At 39.1% G+C, this 17,503-nt stretch overlaps 2 protein-coding genes across 2 annotated transcripts; both read left to right on the forward strand.

Moving 5' to 3' along the window:
• The first annotated feature begins 1,392 nt into the window (after positions 1–1,392).
• Positions 1,393–2,114, forward strand: LOC103944497. Its single transcript, XM_009354957.3, has 2 exons — positions 1,393–1,753; positions 1,877–2,114. Exons 1-2 carry the CDS (start codon positions 1,479–1,481, stop codon positions 1,935–1,937), a joined length of 336 nt encoding a protein of 111 aa, XP_009353232.1. The 5' UTR covers positions 1,393–1,478; the 3' UTR covers positions 1,938–2,114.
• A 3,959-nt stretch (positions 2,115–6,073) lies between these two features.
• LOC103944498 (histone-lysine N-methyltransferase ATXR3) lies at positions 6,074–17,451 on the forward strand. The gene is given in 22 exon segments (XM_009354958.3): positions 6,074–6,291; positions 6,473–9,086; positions 9,247–9,303; positions 9,471–10,240; positions 10,242–10,653; positions 10,822–11,195; positions 11,280–11,837; positions 12,003–12,103; positions 12,242–13,292; positions 13,404–13,475; positions 13,698–13,808; positions 13,892–13,992; positions 14,574–14,673; positions 14,775–14,870; positions 15,053–15,220; positions 15,313–15,438; positions 15,533–15,586; positions 16,063–16,310; positions 16,405–16,513; positions 16,606–16,836; positions 16,839–16,910; positions 16,999–17,451. Coding segments are annotated over 21 exon segments (7,473 nt in total). The 5' UTR covers positions 6,074–6,291; positions 6,473–6,601; the 3' UTR covers positions 17,176–17,451.
• Positions 17,452–17,503: the final 52 nt, after the last annotated feature.

The following is a 17,503-nucleotide window of genomic DNA, read 5'->3' on the forward strand; positions in this document are numbered from 1 at the left end:
ATATATAATCAAGTTAAATTTCCACTGATCTCCATTCCTTCGAACAACTAATAATTTAGCCTACAAACGATATCATAGACTCTTCTTATTAAGTATTTTTTTGTCGATGTTATGCTAGAGATTACACATCTTCAAGACTCCAAAATCTTGTCAAACTTTCACGAAGATTCGTACTAGACTACAATAATAAATAAAAAAGATTACCAAAATATTAAATTTGGAATTTAGTAAAAAATTAGAATTTAAATTAATATGCATCAATTTCTCTGGATTCATAAATATAGAAATTTAAAATTTTTGAATGAAAAAAAAAAGAAGAAATGTGACATCCCACATCGCTCAGGGGAGTGATCCTTAAATGTATATTCCCATCCCTACCTAGCACGAGGCCTTTTGGGAGCTCACTAGCTTCGGGTTCCGTAGGAACTCCGAAGTTAAGCGAGAAGGGGGCTAGAGCAATCCCATGATGGGTGACCCACTGGGAAGTTGCTCGTGAGTTCCCAAAAACAAAACCGTGAGGGAATGGTAAGCCCAAAGCGGACAATATCGTGCTACGGCGGTGGAGCGAGCCCGGGAAGTGATCCGCCCCAGGCTGGGATGTGACAAGAAAGAATCTAGGACCTCCAATTCTCAAGTTTAAATTCTATATAAATATGTGTCATTTACAAATTTCTATGAATGAGAGTTTAAAAATAAAAAAATATAAAAAAAACTTACCATGAGTGACCACCACCACCACCATCATCATCACTATCACAGCTGCCGCCACGACCGCATACCGTTGTGGGCCCCACAACTCATCGCTATCACTGACACCGCTACCACCCATAGCCGCCACCACTACTGACACATTTTCCTAACTACTATCTTCATTTATATGTTAATGACTCTATACAAACACTAATTTCGTATTCAAATTCCATTATTCTTTTAGATCAACCAAACAAGAAAATTTACAAATTCTTAAAAACAAAAATTCAGTTATTTTAGAATTTCTTAATAATATTAAATTTCCTTATCGTATAAAATTTTGTTAAAAACTGAAATTCGAACATATTCGGGCTCCATCCAATATCCTGGCCACATGTATATAACCTAACATAGTAATTATCCTAACTAATAACCATACTACCATAGGTAATATAGTATGCTACGATAATTAACACACATCGTAATAAGTAGTAATCAAGAGGTGCACAGTACCTGTGGAAGGTGTAACAATTGGATTAGGCAAACCAAACGTATTAGACCCCTTCGGATTACGATGATAAGATAAGGATAAATCAACACAGTAACATATCCATTTAGATTTCAAAAATAGAGACACTACACGTCAGCATAAAAAATCCTAACCCTATCTCTCTCTATAAATACTAGCGAAAGAAACAGATCAAATGTCACACCTTTACGAGTACCTCCATCCCACGCTAATTCTACAACACCTGACAAATTAAACTGATCCGAAACAAACCAGAATTATGAAGTTCCTCTTGGAGTTGGGTTCGTGTTACCGTTCATCGTCGACGCGAACCCAAAATCATGTGACGAGATCAACCCATGAGAGAAGCTCCAAATCTGGAAGAGGTCATCAATGGAAGCCAGCTCTTGTTGCAATCTCAGAGGATGGGGTTGTTTCTGGTCATGAGGGTAACGTTCAATCTAAGAAGATGACATCAGCCAAAGGTCGATGGCCAAGGGCCAAAGCTCCAAGTTTCAGTTATACTACTAGCGATGATTTTCAGTACTACTCGAGGTAATTATATTATCACAGGATTAGTGTTTGATTTTTTTAGGTTGTATGTGTGTGTGTATATATACACACATATATATTTCATTTATGGAATTTTAATTTGTTCATTTCTACCAATATTTTCAGGAGAAACGACGGGCCGACCATGGTACCTGCAGCGTTCTCAGCAACGCCGTTCATGTTTTGACGATGTGTTCTGTTTTTAAGTGCTTTTTGTTGATGTAACTATGTATTATCGGAGTTAGATATGTACCGTATCGGTACAGAAGAACGATGGATTTAATTTTCTTTAGAACCATCTGTATTTTCAATGCTTGCGATTACTTAAAGATCTATATAGCCAAAGATTATATTATTGTCTAAACTTGACGAATCAGTAATTTTTTTAATTGATTGCTTTAAGATTTTACAGTTTTACTAGAAAAAGGGTCCAAATATGTCGGAATGCTGTTTTATATTTCATGGCAATAAGATTCAACAAAGATATAAGCTAGGCATCTAGCTAGGGTTTGGTTTTCCCTTGCTTGGGTGTTTTGTAAATCCCTCTTTCTAGGGTTTCTGTGTATTTGTGGTTTGGTTGAGTTTGTTTTCTGGGTTTGGTTTTTTCTTGTTTTGCGTAAATTCATCAATGCCTTGGTATCATAGACTGACCACTTTTGAAGTATTATACAAGTGGTTCATTTTTAAATCCATGATAAGTATTGAATCGATAATATATTTTTTGAACACGTAATAAGTATTTATCGAATGAATAACGTCGTCAAAATTATGTCATGATTACAAGAGAGAGTTTCTTGCTTTTGAAACATTCTCCAATTTTTCTATAGTGCATTAAATTCAGCTCAAATTTCGATTATCCACAGCATAATGGATCATGGAGTAACTATATGGTGTGTTATGGCTCAATGTCTCATCTCAGCTTAACAAACCCTAGTTACATTTGTGGATGAATAGATGGCACCACTAAATCAATTGCCGCATAAGTTGGTTGACTACTACATACCAACCCATGTGAAAAATGAGGCCACTGATCGAATGCCACATGACTGGTTTTATTTTCTTTTCTCTTGTTGTTTTTTTGTGAGTTCAGATATACGCAATACCTATTTATGCTATTTGCTCTAAATGACACAAAAATGTTGTGTCTTTTTGTGTCAAAGAGCACGTATGTGTGCCATTGAGGTCTAAAACAAATGGCTCTGATCCATTGATGAGGGAAGAGCAGTGCAGGTTGGATGTGAGATGAATCAATTACCCTTCCAAATTTACCCCGAATCAGATGAACGTGTTCTGTTTTTGTGTCCATGGACGTGTGGTGTTTGGTTTGCTAGTGCTCTTAACTAGCGGATTGACCACCAAATCATCACAAGTTTTGACACGCGGTTCCTAGCTCTCAAGGTTGTGGCTGGCCTCCTGTAGGGAAAACCAGATGAGGGTCTATACTATTGCTTCGTTTGTTTGCTGGGAAATTTGGAAATCGCGATGCCATTGTAGTCTCAACGACCAGCAGCCTTGAGCGAAACACGGCTTCTCGAGCTACTAAAGCAGCTTTTGAGTTTTTGGATTCATCCCTTGTGGAAGCCTCTAGTAATAGTCCTAATGGTTTATCTTCGAGTGAGGATGACACAGTCTTTTTGGTGTTCACGTCCAGTTAATATCATTAAAGTAAATTTTGATGGGGCATGGTCTAAGGAGGATGGTTCCATGGGAAAGAGATCATTTCTGGATCCTTTCTATCAAATTCTACCAATCAACAAATCCGAGTTTTTGAAATTTGATCCAATTTCAAAAGTCGAATTTGTTGATTGGTAAGATTTGATAGAAGGGATTAGGAGATGATTCCTTTCCGGTTCCATGGGCCTGGGGACCTGTGGCTCGTGACTCAAATGGTTCTCTGGTGGCTGGTAGTGCAAAGAAGGGTACTACTATTTCCCCCTTGGAATCCGAAGCCCATGCTGCCCATCTTGCGGTGGATAGAGGCTCTGAGCCTCAAAGTTCAGCTTTGGGTCCATGAGACTTATTGGTAAGAGTCAAATTGCACGAGTATGTGGGCCTTGTGAGTACCCAATAAAGAATCTGATCAAATATTCACTCATTGATCACCACGATCCAAGTAACCAATGATGTTTATTTTATATTTTACCAGAGACCAATAAAGCTCTATGAAAAATTTATAGGACGACAATAAGGCTAGTAATATTTTGTAACACGTAATGTTGAGTGGTTAAACATCGATACGTGCAAAAAATAAATGTAGCAGAGATGAGGATTGCGGAAACTAGTAGACCAAAAAAAAAAAACATGTGCCAATAGTTAGATCTTCAAAAATTGGAATTGTGCTCTTCATTGCATTTAAAATCATCATAGTTAACAGTGGGTTTGTCATGATATGTTTTCGTTTGACATGACCGTGTGAGATAACTAATCTAGTGCGTTGTATGGTTAGTGCAAATCATCCTAGTTAACAGTGGGTTTGTCATGATGGGCTTAAATTGCTTTAGACACTTGGGAAGTTCCAAATATTTTGGAAACGAGTCCTTCAAATTTGCCCTAATCTGCATTTGGTCCAAGGAGTCCCAACACAGTACAACTCCAAAGCCTGAGAACCACAAACACAATCGCCTAGGGAGTTGGGAGTTCCCTCCACATTTGCAATCTGCCTCCTAAAATTATTTTGCTCAACTTCAGTTGAGCGCCAAAACCACGTTTACCAAAATAACCTTGCCCTACCCCACATGGACCCTACCATTCACCCACGATGACAATTACACCCTTCACACGTATTATTACCTAGGCTAAACCCCAGTTTATGCATCATTGTCGTTCTTATTCAATACTAGTATATGCCCACATATGAAGTGTGTGAAAATTTTTACTTTGGTTATTAAAATTGAAGGAGAGAGGAAGCAAGTGAGAGCGAAAGTGGAGGGAGGGAGGGAGGGAGAGAGGTTGTTTTTCATTTTTATTTTTATTTTTTTGTTAAATTAGAGATGATAAACTTACATGTAAGTGAAGTTTTTTTTTTTTTTTAAAAAGCAAAATTTTGCTTTATAAAATTACGTCACTGTTCTTACTTTTTTCGTTGGGATGAAAGACAAAAATGTATTTTCACCATCTTTTAGTTGATAAAGAGGATTTCATTAATGTAGTTTTAGATGCTTAATCATGTGATTTACTTTTGGACCATCTTTCATTCTTCAAGGTGCAGGAGGGTAGTTCGGGACAAATCTATACGTTCCGACTCGAATGCTAATACAACTGACTTATTGGAAACTAATTTTCTTGCACAGCGTAAATATTATTAATCAATTGAGTTATAAGTTTATTTAAAAAAAAAATATTGTAACGTTAATTTTGTTATACATCAACAAAAAAAATGATCTTACTCAAGTTACTTTTATAATGTTTTTTTTTTCTGTCGTGTGCTTCAGTGTCGAAGGTGCAAGAATTGATGAGTTTGATTTCCTTTTTCCTTGTTTCTTATGTGTTTTATTAGCATACTGAACCAAGTCAATTTATAACTTGCTTAAAGTGACTTTGTACATCTCAATATAAGAATAATTAATGAAAATGACTTGAAAACTTTGAGTTTTAACGATAAGGACAAAATAAAGGGTAAAGTGAATAGTATCATGTTTGCCTTTTTAGTGTAAAAATATGATTTTTCGATAAAGTGAATAGTACTGCGAGTTTTTCGTTAAAACTTCCAAGAAAGATATAGCAAGCTAGGCAATGAGAGATTTCATTTGCTTAACGAAGCACGTGAATAGAATAAATTATAATAAATATATTTAGAATTAGAATGCAAATATTTAACAAGAAGTTAACATTGTATTTGCAATGATGTTTGGTTCGTTTTGAAGTGTTTTTAAAATGATTGAAAATTATTTAAAAAAATATTTTTGATTTCAAAAGTACTTTCAAATGCTTTATCAAGACTCACTTGTGTTTTAACTAAAGATTGATTCCAAAAATATTTTTATTAAAAAACACTTTTAGTTATTTAAAAGTTCAAATGAGCCATCTATCAAAACAAGAAAACATAGAGTTAATTTTCAAACAGTCATTCAGTATTATACTTTGGTGGTATTCCGTTTCATATAGAAATGAGAGGTTTAGATTCGGATCTCGTGGAATGCTAGGTTATCCATTATGTGGACGAGTCACAGTTCAAGTGGACCTCTTGTGCTATTGAAACTACTAACTGGAGTCCGTTTCCACGTGGACCAAACTCCCCAAGGCTATTATGGTAATTTCAACACTTCTCTCGCAATGAAAGTACAAGCCCAAAGGGAAAAATAAATAAATACTACCACGAAGGTTTCGTCTTTCAGACCAAGAACAACATCATACGAGAGAGAGAGGAACGAACAGAGAGAGACACAGGACGCGGAGATACAGAGAGAGATTGGCCTTCGAGCTTTCGATTTCTCGCAGTTTATTGATCTGTATTCGTCAAGTCTCTTGCTTTCGCGCGCTCCTTCGCTTCGTCAAGCTATATTTTCTCGTCGATCTATTCACTCAGCTCGTCAATTTTCTCGGTATTTTCCCCCTTTCGATTTCGATTGTTTTGTAAGCATTCTGGGTTAGAGTTTTGAATTACAGAGGTTTTGGAATTCTGGGTCTTTCTTCATATTTTGTTTGTTTATGCATGCGTTGTATTCGACATTGAAACCCTACATTGGGTTTGTATTGATCTGTTTGTTGAATTTTTGGAAATAGGGTTTTCGATTGGAGCGCGGATTGAGGAGGGGAAGACCCAGTTGAACCGAATTGCAGTATGAGCATCCATAGCCCCGGGGAAGGGGACAGATAGGGTTTTCGGATTGGGTGCGGAGGGTTGGGATTTCCATGGGCGATGGAGGCGTCGCATGCATGCCTTTGCAGCATAATATCATGGACACCTTTCCAATTCAGGAGAAGACTACGCTTTGCGGAGGCAAGAACGGTAACAATGGCTTCAATTCCAAGACGGTTAAGAAGAAGAAGATAGTGAAGGTAATGAAGCCCAAGAAGAAGGTTGTTAAGAACCCCGGGTCTTCGAAGAACGAGGAGTCCGAAAAAAGTGAACTGGGATTGGATAAAGGTGCTAACAGTGCTACTAAGGAAGCTGAGAATGGTGAAAATGCTGAGGAGAAGAAGGAGGAAGTGGAAGAGGGTGAATTGGGGACTTTGAAGTGGCCCAAAGTTGAAGAGGAAAATGGTGAATTCGTGCCTGAGAAGTCCAGAAGAAGTGAAATTGAGAAGGGAGAGATTGTTGGTGAGAAGTGGAGGAGAGGTGAGGTGGAGAAATCAGAGTCCTTTTCAGGGAAATGGCGAAGAGGGGACGTAGAGAAAGGAGAGATTGTTCCAGAGAGGAGCAGAAGAGTCGAAGCTGAATTTGGGTCGTGGAGACCTCCCAAGGATGAAATTGAGAAAGGTGAGTTCATTCCAGATAGATGGCAGAAAGGGGAAGTGGCCAGAGATGACTACACTCCCGGTAAATTCCGCAGGTATGATATGGGTAAGGAGAAGAGCTGGAAATTTGAACGTGAGCGTACACCACCTCCCGGGAAGTATTCAAATGATGATCCTTTCAGAAGGAAAGACTTTAGTAGAAGTGGAAGCCAGCAGAGCAAGAGTAATGCCAGGTGGGAGAGTGGCCCTGACAGGAAGACGAGGATCAGTTCCAAAATCGTTGATGAGGACGGTGCTTACAGAAATGAGCACAGCAATGCTAAGTGCCACCCTGGAGAATACCCTTCTGTTAATCGGTTAAAAAGGTTTGGTACTGATACAAGTATCGGTGAGCGGAAGAACTATGGAGACTATGGCGATTATCCAGGTACAAAATTTCGTAGGGTTTCTGATGACACCAATCGCTCTGCCCACTCTGAGCATTATTCACGCAGTTCTGTGGAGAGGTCTTATCGGAATTCTTCGTCGTCAAGAGTTGCATCAGACAAGTACTCCTCCAGGCCTTATGAATCTACTTTGTCTTCCAGAGTAGTTTATGACAGGCATGGTAGAAGTCCAGGACCTCCAGGTCATTCTGAGCGATCCCCACGTGATCGGGCCCGTTATTTTGATCACCGGGATAGAAGCCCATTGCGCCGTGAAAGATCTCCGTATGTCCATGAGAGGTCTCCATATGGTCATGAGAAATCACCATATGGTCGGGAGAAATCACCACATGGCCGTGAGAAATCTTCACTTGGCCGTGAGAAATCTTCACTTGGCCGTGAGAAATCTCCACATGGCCGTGAGAGATCACCATTCGGGCGTGAGAGATCTCCATACAGCCATGAGAGATCTCCATATGTCTGTGAGAGGTCACCATACTACCGCGAGAGATCACCGTATGGGCGTGAGAGATCACCATATGGACGTGAGAGATCTCCATATGGTCAGGAGAGATCTCCATATGATAGGAGCCGTCAATATGGTCACAGGAACCGGAGTCTGTCTCCACAAGATCGACCTCGATACCACGACCGCAGGAATCACACTCCAAATCATTTGGAGCGGTCCCCACATGATCGGATTAGACCTAATAATCATCGAGACACAAGTCGAAAGGGCGGAGCAAGTGAAAGGCGCAACTCCCATTACGGTAATAGGGGGCAAGAAGATAAGCTGACGCAGAAGGATCCCTGTGGAAAAGACTCACATTCAACTGCTAAAGAATCTCTAGATAGAAGCACTGTCCCTGATATTAATGTATCTGTGGAGACAAAGACCACCAGTGAGTCTCACAAAGAAGAACCATCTCATATTCCAAGTGTAAATTGCACCGAAAATTCTCATATGAGTCCTATCAGTGTAGCCCCTCCTGAAGAGCTGCTTTCGATGGAAGAAGATATGGATATATGTGACACACCACCACATGTCCCGGTTATTGCTGATTCATCCACCGGGAAATGGTTCTACCTCGATTATTATGGTGTAGAACGTGGACCTTCAAAGTTGTGTGAGCTTAAATCACTTGTTGAAGAAGGGGCTCTCATGTCTGACCACATGGTCAAGCACTCAGATAGTGATAGGTGGGTAACTGTTGAAAATGCAGTTTCACCACTAGTGACCGTACATTTCCCATCCATTGTATCAGACTCTATAACTCGACTAGTAAGCCCTCCAGAAGCTCCCGGTAATCTTTTGGCAGATACCGGAGATACTGGGCAATATGATGCTCAGAGTGGGAAGGAGGCAGCGATCACTTTGCTACCACCAGGATTTGGCCCAGATGTTGGTGGAGCTGCTTCTGAGCCTTTAGAAGATCTCCGTATTGAAGAAAGGGTTGGAGCTCTGATGGAGGGTTTGACAGTAATTCCCGGCAGGGAGCTTGAAGCTATTGGAGGTATGTTTTATCTGATTTATTATTATTATTATTTTATTTTTTTGAAATTTGATTTTTGCTGTTGTGAAGTAACAAATTTAACCTTCATTTTTTATTTATTTATATTTTTGTGTGGAGATATCTCATTTTTTTGTCCTCTTTTATATTTGTCATTTTGCAGAAGTTTTGCAGATGTCGTTTGAATATGCACAACGAGATGGATGGGAAAACACTGCAGGTAGTGGTTTACATTGGTTTTTCAGTTTTTTTAGGAGTTAAATAGGACGTCAAGTTGATGTTCAGACAACATAGAATGTGAAATTTAGAAAGGACGTGAATTGTTGTTAAAAATTGTATTTTTATTTGCGAGAAGTATTTTACTTACGCATCTATTGGCATGCACAGGTTTCAGTCAAGGCCACAATGTGGAACAGCATGATCAGAAAACCGAGGAACCTGGATACTCTGACATTAAAATAAAGGAAGCTGCAGAAATTAGGCTGACTGCACCTTCTGACAAGGACGCTGGGTTTGCTTGTGGTGATTCTGATGACTGGTTTTCTGGTCGGTGGTCATGCAAGGGTGGTGATTGGAAGAGGAATGATGAAGCATCACAAGAGAGGTCTTCTAGAAAGAAATTTGTTGTAAACGATGGTTTCCCATTATGCCAGATGCCAAAGTCTGGTTATGAAGACCCTCGATGGCATAAAAAAGATGAATTGTACTATCCTTCGCAAAGCAGAAGACTTGATCTACCTACTTGGGCTTTTTCATGTCCAGATGAGATAAGTGATTTTAGTGGCATGAGCAGAACAACTCAAATTAAGCCTACTGTCATAAAAGGAATAATAGGAACTATGCTTCCGGTAGTCAGGATAAATGCATGTGTGGTTAAAGACCATGGTTCATTTGTTTCTGAGCCTCGCATAAAAGCCCGTGGTATGGAGAGGTATACGTCAAGGTCTTCTCGGTCATATACTTCAGGCAGTGATGGGAAGAGATCATCGGGAGAAGGTGATACCCAGTTGAAACCAGTTTGTGAACGACAGTCACAGGGGTCTTCGAAATGCATTACATCCACTAACACCAAAAAAGACCGTATTTGCACAGTCGATGAGCTGCAATTGCACTTGGGTGACTGGTACTACCTTGATGGTGCTGGGCACGAACGAGGTACCTTCATCATTTTCTGAGCTACAGGTCTTGGTTGATCAAGGAGTGATCTTAAAACATACCAGTGTTTTCCGGAAATTTGATAAAGTCTGGGTTCCAGTGACATCTGCTACAGAGACTTCGGAAGCTACTAATTTGAATCGGCAGGAGAAGAACACAAGATCTCGTGATACTTCAGGACTTGCTTCATCACAATCTAAAAGTGCTTTATTTGAAGAGTTGACCACAAGGTCGAGTTGGCTGCACAACCTGCACCCTCAATTCATTGGTTATACATGCGGAAAGCTTCATGAACTGGTGATGAAATCTTACAAAAGCCGGGAGTTTGCTGCGGCCATAAATGATGTTCTAGATCCATGGATTAATGCAAAGCAGCCAAAGAAAGAGGTGGAGAAGCATATGTACTGGAAAACAGGTATGATCTATTCAATTTAATGTCCATTTGCCCTCTATCTTCTCTTTTCCTTGACCTCAATCTTTTTTGTATGTACATTTTGGTTTGATTTCCTTTCAACTTGAACTTTGGTGTTCGTCATGAAGTTTCGTTTTATTCATGCATTAATCTATTTGGGGTTTGCGTCAGATGTTGATGCCCGTATTGCCAAGAGAGCCCGGTTGCTGGTTGATGAAAGTGAAGATGACTATGACATGGGAGATGATTTGCTAACAGTTGAAAAGGATGAATCCACATTTGAGGATCTATGTGGTGATGCTTCTATCTACACAGAAGAGAGTAGGAGTTATGGCTCAGAGACGGGAAGCTGGGGTTTATTAGATGGGCAAGTGCTGGCGCGAATCTTTCATTTTCTGAGATTAGACATGAATTCCCTTATCTTTGCTTCTATGACCTGTAAGCACTGGAGAGCTGCTGTCAGGTTTTATAAGGATATTTCAAGACAGGTTGATTTTTCATCCTTGGGTCCCAACTGCACTGATTCCGTGATTGTGAACATTATGGTAGGTTTTGCTATTTTTTTGCATCACAGAACAGTAGGCATCTATGTACATCCTCATAAATCTAATGTAATTCTTTGTTTGCAGAGTGGTTACGGCAAAGAAAAGATTAACTCTATGGTTCTGATTGGTTGCACCAACATCACCCCGCACACTCTTGAAGAGATCCTTAGTTCATTTCCTTGTTTATCTACCATAGATATCAGAGGTTGCAACCAGTTTGGCGAGTTGGTAATTAAGTTTCAGAATCTGAACTGGATTAAGAGCCGAAGTTCATCTGGTATGAAGATATTTGAGGAATCCCATTCGAAAATTAGGAGTCTGAAACAGATCAGTGAGAAATCTTCATCTGTTTCTAGAAGTAAGGTTCTAGGCAATGATATGGATGATTTTAGTGAACTGAAAGTGTACTTCGATAGTGTGGATAAGAGAGAGACTGCAAATCTCTCATTCCGGGGAAGTTTATACAAACGTTCAAAACTATTTGATGCTAGACGGTCCTCATCCATTCTATCTAGGGATGCTCGCATGAGGCGGTTGTCCATTAAGAAATCTGAACATGGTTACAAGAAGATGGAAGAATTTGTTGCTTCAAGTCTGAAGGATATCATGAAGGAGAATACCTATGATTTCTTTGTGCCCAAGGTACTGGTAGTCATTTGCTTTGATTGTTTTCATGTTTGAGATGCTTTTTTATCATATTTTATCTTTGTCTTGTTTTTAGATTTGGTTCCCTTTTTTTTCCTTTATGTTTACGTTCAATTTCATATAAATATGTCTGAAACTTTGTTACCTCCTTTTCTTTACCAGGTTGCTGAAATTCAGGATCGAATGAGAAATGGTCATTACATACGCCGGGGATTGAGTTCTGTGAAGGAGGATATCAGTCGAATGTGCAGGGATGCAATAAAGTGAGTTCTGTTTCACTTTTTGGTTGTTGTATGGGTTCATGATGTATTTTTCAGCACCTTTTTTTCCTTAACAATGTGATAAAAGTTTTTTTTTTCTCTCTCTCTCTCTCTCTCTCATTTTATTTTTCTGAGCTGCAGAGCAAAGAATCGGGGGGATGCTGGAGACATGAATCACATTATAACATTGTTTATTCAACTTGCCACACGTTTAGAAGCCGCTTCTAAGTCTTCTCATGAAAGAGATGAGTTGATTAAGTCATGGGAAGATGATACATTTGCAGGGTTCTCTTCATCCTCCAAGTGTAGAAGGAAGCTCAATAAAGTAGCTACTGAAAGGAAGTACTCGAATAGGAGTAATGGCACTGTGAATGGTAGTATGGATTATGGAGAGTATGCATCTGATCGAGAAATCAGAAGGCGTTTATCCAGATTGAATAAAAAATCTATGGATTCAGAAAGTGAAACCTCTGATGATATGGACAAGTCTTCTGAATATAGCAAGAGCAATAGTGATAGTACTTCTTCCGATACAGAAAGTGACACCGAATTGAAGTCACAAAGTCAAACGGGGCAGTCAAGAGCAGATGGAAGCTTTACACCTGATGAGGGTTTTGATTCTATGACTGATGATCGGGAGTGGGGTGCTCGCATGACAAAATCAAGCTTGGTTCCTCCTGTTACGAGGAAATATGAAGTTATTGAGGAATATGTTATTGTATCCAATGAGGAGGATGTGAAACGGAAAATGCAGGTATCTTTACCAGATGACTATGTTGAGAAACTTAATTCTCAGAAGAATGGAACTGAGGAGTCTGATATGGAGCTTCCTGAAGTAAAGGATTACAAGCCAAGGAAAATGCTTGGAGAAGAGGTTATAGAGCAAGAAGTTTACGGAATTGATCCATATAGCCACAATCTTTTACTTGACTCTATGCCAGAGGAGTTGGACTGGGATCTTGTGGAGAAGCATATGTTTGTTGAAGATGTGCTCCTTCGCACATTGAATAAGCAAGTCAGGCGGTACACTGGGAGTGGAAATACTCCTATGATCTATCCCTTGCATCCTGTTGTTGAAGAAATCCTAAAAGGTGCTGAAAAGGATGGTGATGTCCGAACTGTTAGGATGTGTCAGAGTATTTTGAAGGCCATAGAGAGCCGACGTGATGATAAGTATGTTGCTTATAGGAAGGTAAGCTTTTTGCCTTATTCCCTGTTGATGCGTTACTTTGTGGATTTATGTCAAGCAATTAGGTGATGACTATTTAATCTTGTGTAATTATTAATTTGTTATGATGACCAGGGGCTTGGTGTTGTTTGCAACAAAGAAGAAGGCTTTGGAGAAGAAGATTTTGTTGTTGAGTTTTTGGGGGAGGTATGGCTCCATTTTTTTTTTTTTTTGTGGAGTTGTTTTCTCAGTCATTTAATCATCCCATACTTTTATACGATGCTGCCTTATCTTATACTTTCGTCCAATTTTTAGTTAAACCCCATGGAAAAGTAGTGCATAACTTGTTCATGCAATCATATGGTAAAATTTTGTTAAACTGATTTTTGATCTTGTGATTGGCTAATTTCTACACTTAATATAATATAGGTTTATCCTGTTTGGAAATGGTTCGAGAAGCAAGATGGGATTCGATCTTTGCAGAAAAATAACAAAGATCCAGCTCCAGAGTTTTACAACATTTATCTCGAAAGGCCCAAGGTGCTTTTCACTTGCACAAGTTCATACGTAGTTATGTACATGCTTTATGGATTAGCATCTGATTGTTCATTATTGTTTGTCAGGGTGATGCTGATGGGTATGATTTAGTCGTTGTTGATGCCATGCATAAGGCAAACTACGCAAGTAGAATTTGTCACTCATGCCGACCTAATTGTGAAGCAAAGTAAGTTCTATTGTTTTAGTTTTGTTAGTCAGGACTTTCAATTCAACTTCCCGGTGTACATAACAGAGTCACCTTGCTAGTTATAAATTCACTCACATATTTTACATTTAAGCTATTATATCTCCGTAAGCATTGTGCTTCATATGGATGTTTTTTTGTTTTTTATTTTTTATTTTTTTGTAGTTTGTTTCTAATGGTGCACCACTGTTACCTTTGTTGCTAATGGTGTACTATTGTTACCTTTGTGTCTTGGTTTGTATTATGATTTGAGGAGCATTTAATGTTTGGCTGCCAGAAGTCAGAACATGCCTTTTCAGATCTTTATTACTGGAATTTTAATGGTTGTATTCGCACTTGATAAACAATAATTCTTTTTTGCTTAGCACTGGAGTTCAATATATGAGTAGTATCAGGATATGGCTTGATTCTGTGTGTTATGAAGGCTTATATGATGATAACAAGAAGGCTTTGTCTTATATTGGACAGAAGTACCTGTAGTAATCTAGTGTTGCTTTGTAATTGCAAGATTTGCTTGAACTTTTCCTGCTAGTTCTATAACATCTAGTGTTTGGTGAATACAGAGTTACTGCTGTAGATGGCCGTTACCAAATTGGTATCTACACTGTACGAAAGATTCAATATGGTGAGGAGGTGACATTCGATTACAACTCCGTTACAGAGGTGTGACTCTTTTTCCTCTTGGTCTCATGTACACTAAATTGCAATTTACATAACTACACAAGTACACATGTAACGATTGTGCTCATCTATTTTTATGACAGAGTAAGGAAGAATACGAAGCGTCAGTTTGTTTGTGTGGCAGCCAAGTTTGCCGGGGAAGCTACTTGAATTTAACAGGCGAAGGTGCTTTTCAAAAGGTAAGAGAAAAGTAATGGCTGCACTTAATACTTAGAGGATCAGATTCCTCTTGAGGGAACTAAGATATTTTCTTTCAACCTCAGTCTTGGTCCCCAAAGATAGGAATTCCTGTGGGTATTCTTCTCCCTTATCCTTTAAAGTCATTTTATTTTTATTAACTGGATTATTGTCCATTCATCAGGTGCTAAAAGAGTGGCATGGAACTCTTGATCGTCATCAGTTAATGCTGGAGGCTTGCGAGTTAAATTCAGTATCTGAGGAGGACTATCTTGAGTTGGGAAGGGCTGGTTTAGGCAGTTGCTTGCTGGGTGGGTTGCCAGATTGGGTGATTGCATATTCAGCTCGCTTGGTATGTTGTTTTTCTGCTGCCTTTGTTTTTACTTTTTAGTAATTATGGAAATCAACTGTCATTATTTTTATTCCCTTTCATTTTGGTTGAAGGTGAGGTTTATAAATTTTGAAAGAACAAAGCTTCCTGAGGAGATTTTAAAGCACAATTTGGAAGAAAAGAGGAAGTACTTTTCAGATATTTGCCTTGAGGTTGAGAAAAGTGATGCTGAGGTTCAGGTGATTTTTTTTTTTTTTACTTGTCTATGTGTGTCCTTTTAAGATCATGTTTTTTGTGGTTGCTCCTGGCTTACCATTTCTTTTTGCATGATAGGCCGAGGGTGTGTACAACCAAAGGCTTCAGAATTTGGCTGTAACTCTTGACAAGGTGATTACCCTTTTCCTATGTGTAAAGAGACTTATCATCCTTTTATTTCTTTTTGTCTTTGTTAAATATTTGATAAACATATTTAGTAAGATATCTATAGTACTTAGAGGTTGTGGTCTAGGACATTATCATGACATAATGAATCTTACTGTGGTATAGGCTTATCGTGGGTGGGCCTCGTTATACTGGTTTCACAATAGAATGTTGCATGATGTGAAGATTTTGAAATTAATGGTTTTGCTTAGCTTGCAATTTTTATCACTTTTGTTGCCAAACTTCTGCACAGATTTGACTGTTGTCTATATTTATGCATGTTAATTGATTCTCAAATTTATCTAGACTGTTTTGTACGGAGAAACTACACCTAATGAGGCTTAATGTTTAAATCCTTATTCTGATATTCTCTGCTATCAATAAGTGGTCGTTTTGTCGTATTCTATTCCACTGTATGAAGATCTGATCAATGATATCTACAGGTGAGGTATGTTATGAGATGCGCTTTTGGCAACCCCAAGGATGCTCCACCTCCGCTAGAAAGGTTAAGTCCTGAAGAAGCTGTTTCCTTTCTGTGGAAGGGAGAAGGATCACTTGTACAGGAGCTTCTTCAGAGCATGGCTCCTCATGTGGAGGAACACTTGCTAAATGATCTACGGACAAAGATCCTTGCTCGTGATCCATCAGGTTCAGATGACATATGGAAGGAACTTAAAAGATCTTTATTATGGTGAGTAACATACACATGAGTTAATTTTCTTATGCTAGGTTTTGACTCGGTAAACGATTCCAACTTTATGGGAATTTTTGGTTTGTTTTTGAAGGTTGAGAGATGAAGTCCGGAATCTTCCTTGTACATACAAGTCTAGAAACGATGCTGCTGCTGACTTGATCCATATTTATGCTTACACACGTTGTTTTGTTAGAATACGGGTACGTCCTTCTAATGAGAACCTCTAAAAAGTTTTCTAATTGATTTGCAATTCTGCTATCTGAATCTGAAGCGAGATTCATTCTACTCTCAGGAATACAAAAGTGTAACTTCGCCACCAGTATACATTAGTCCACTTGACCTAGGCCCCAAGTACACCGAGAAACTGGGATCAGGTTTTCAGGAGTATTGCAAGACGTATGGGGAAAACTATTGTTTAGGGCAGCTTATTTTTTGGTATAACCAGACTAGTGCAGAGCCGGATTGTAGCCTGGCAAGAGCGAGTAGGGGTTGCTTGTCAGTTACCGAACTTCAGTTCTTTCTACTGCCAAGGTTCAGAAACCTTCACGGCAGCGTGTTTATGGCCCAAGGACAGTGAAGTTTATGCTAGCAAGGATGGTGAGTTTCGGTCTCTCATATATCTATATGCCTTTAAGTTTGTTTGATTCGAGATGTGGCTTTGCTCATATATTCGATTGCTTTTCAGGAGAAGCAGCCGCAGAGACCTTGGCCAAAGGATCGAATATGGTCGTTCGATAACTCTCCCAGAGTTATCGGCAGTCCAATGCTGGACGCTGTTGTGAATAAATCTCATTTGGACAGGGAGATGGTGCATTGGTTAAAGCACAGACCCGCGATATTTCAGGCTATGTGGGATCGGTGAAGTTTTGCAAGCGTCAGGAACTGACAGCCGGATTACTCGCCCTAACTCTTTTTTCCCAATTGTTTCGGAATGATTTTTCGATATAAAGTTTAGTGCTGCCCCGTTCAATGTGGGGAGTTTGTAATCATTCCCAAACAGCGAGCTTTTCCAATTCTTGTGTACAGCTCTTCATCTTTGTAATTTGTAATTCATTACGTAGCAGTAGAACAGCTGTTTTTTCTCACCTCCACTTCTAATTTTTGAGAGAAATGAAAAGTAGAGAAGTAGTCCAATGCATTAGCTCTTGTCTTTGCATTTTGTTTTCCTTCTCTCCAAAATTACTTGGAGC

Source organism: the organism of the source record quoted next, unplaced genomic scaffold, assembly GCF_019419815.1.
Source record: "Pyrus x bretschneideri cultivar Hongxiangsu unplaced genomic scaffold, Pyrus_bretschneideri_v1 Contig12, whole genome shotgun sequence".
NCBI classification, from domain to species: Eukaryota; Viridiplantae; Streptophyta; class Magnoliopsida; order Rosales; family Rosaceae; genus Pyrus; species Pyrus x bretschneideri.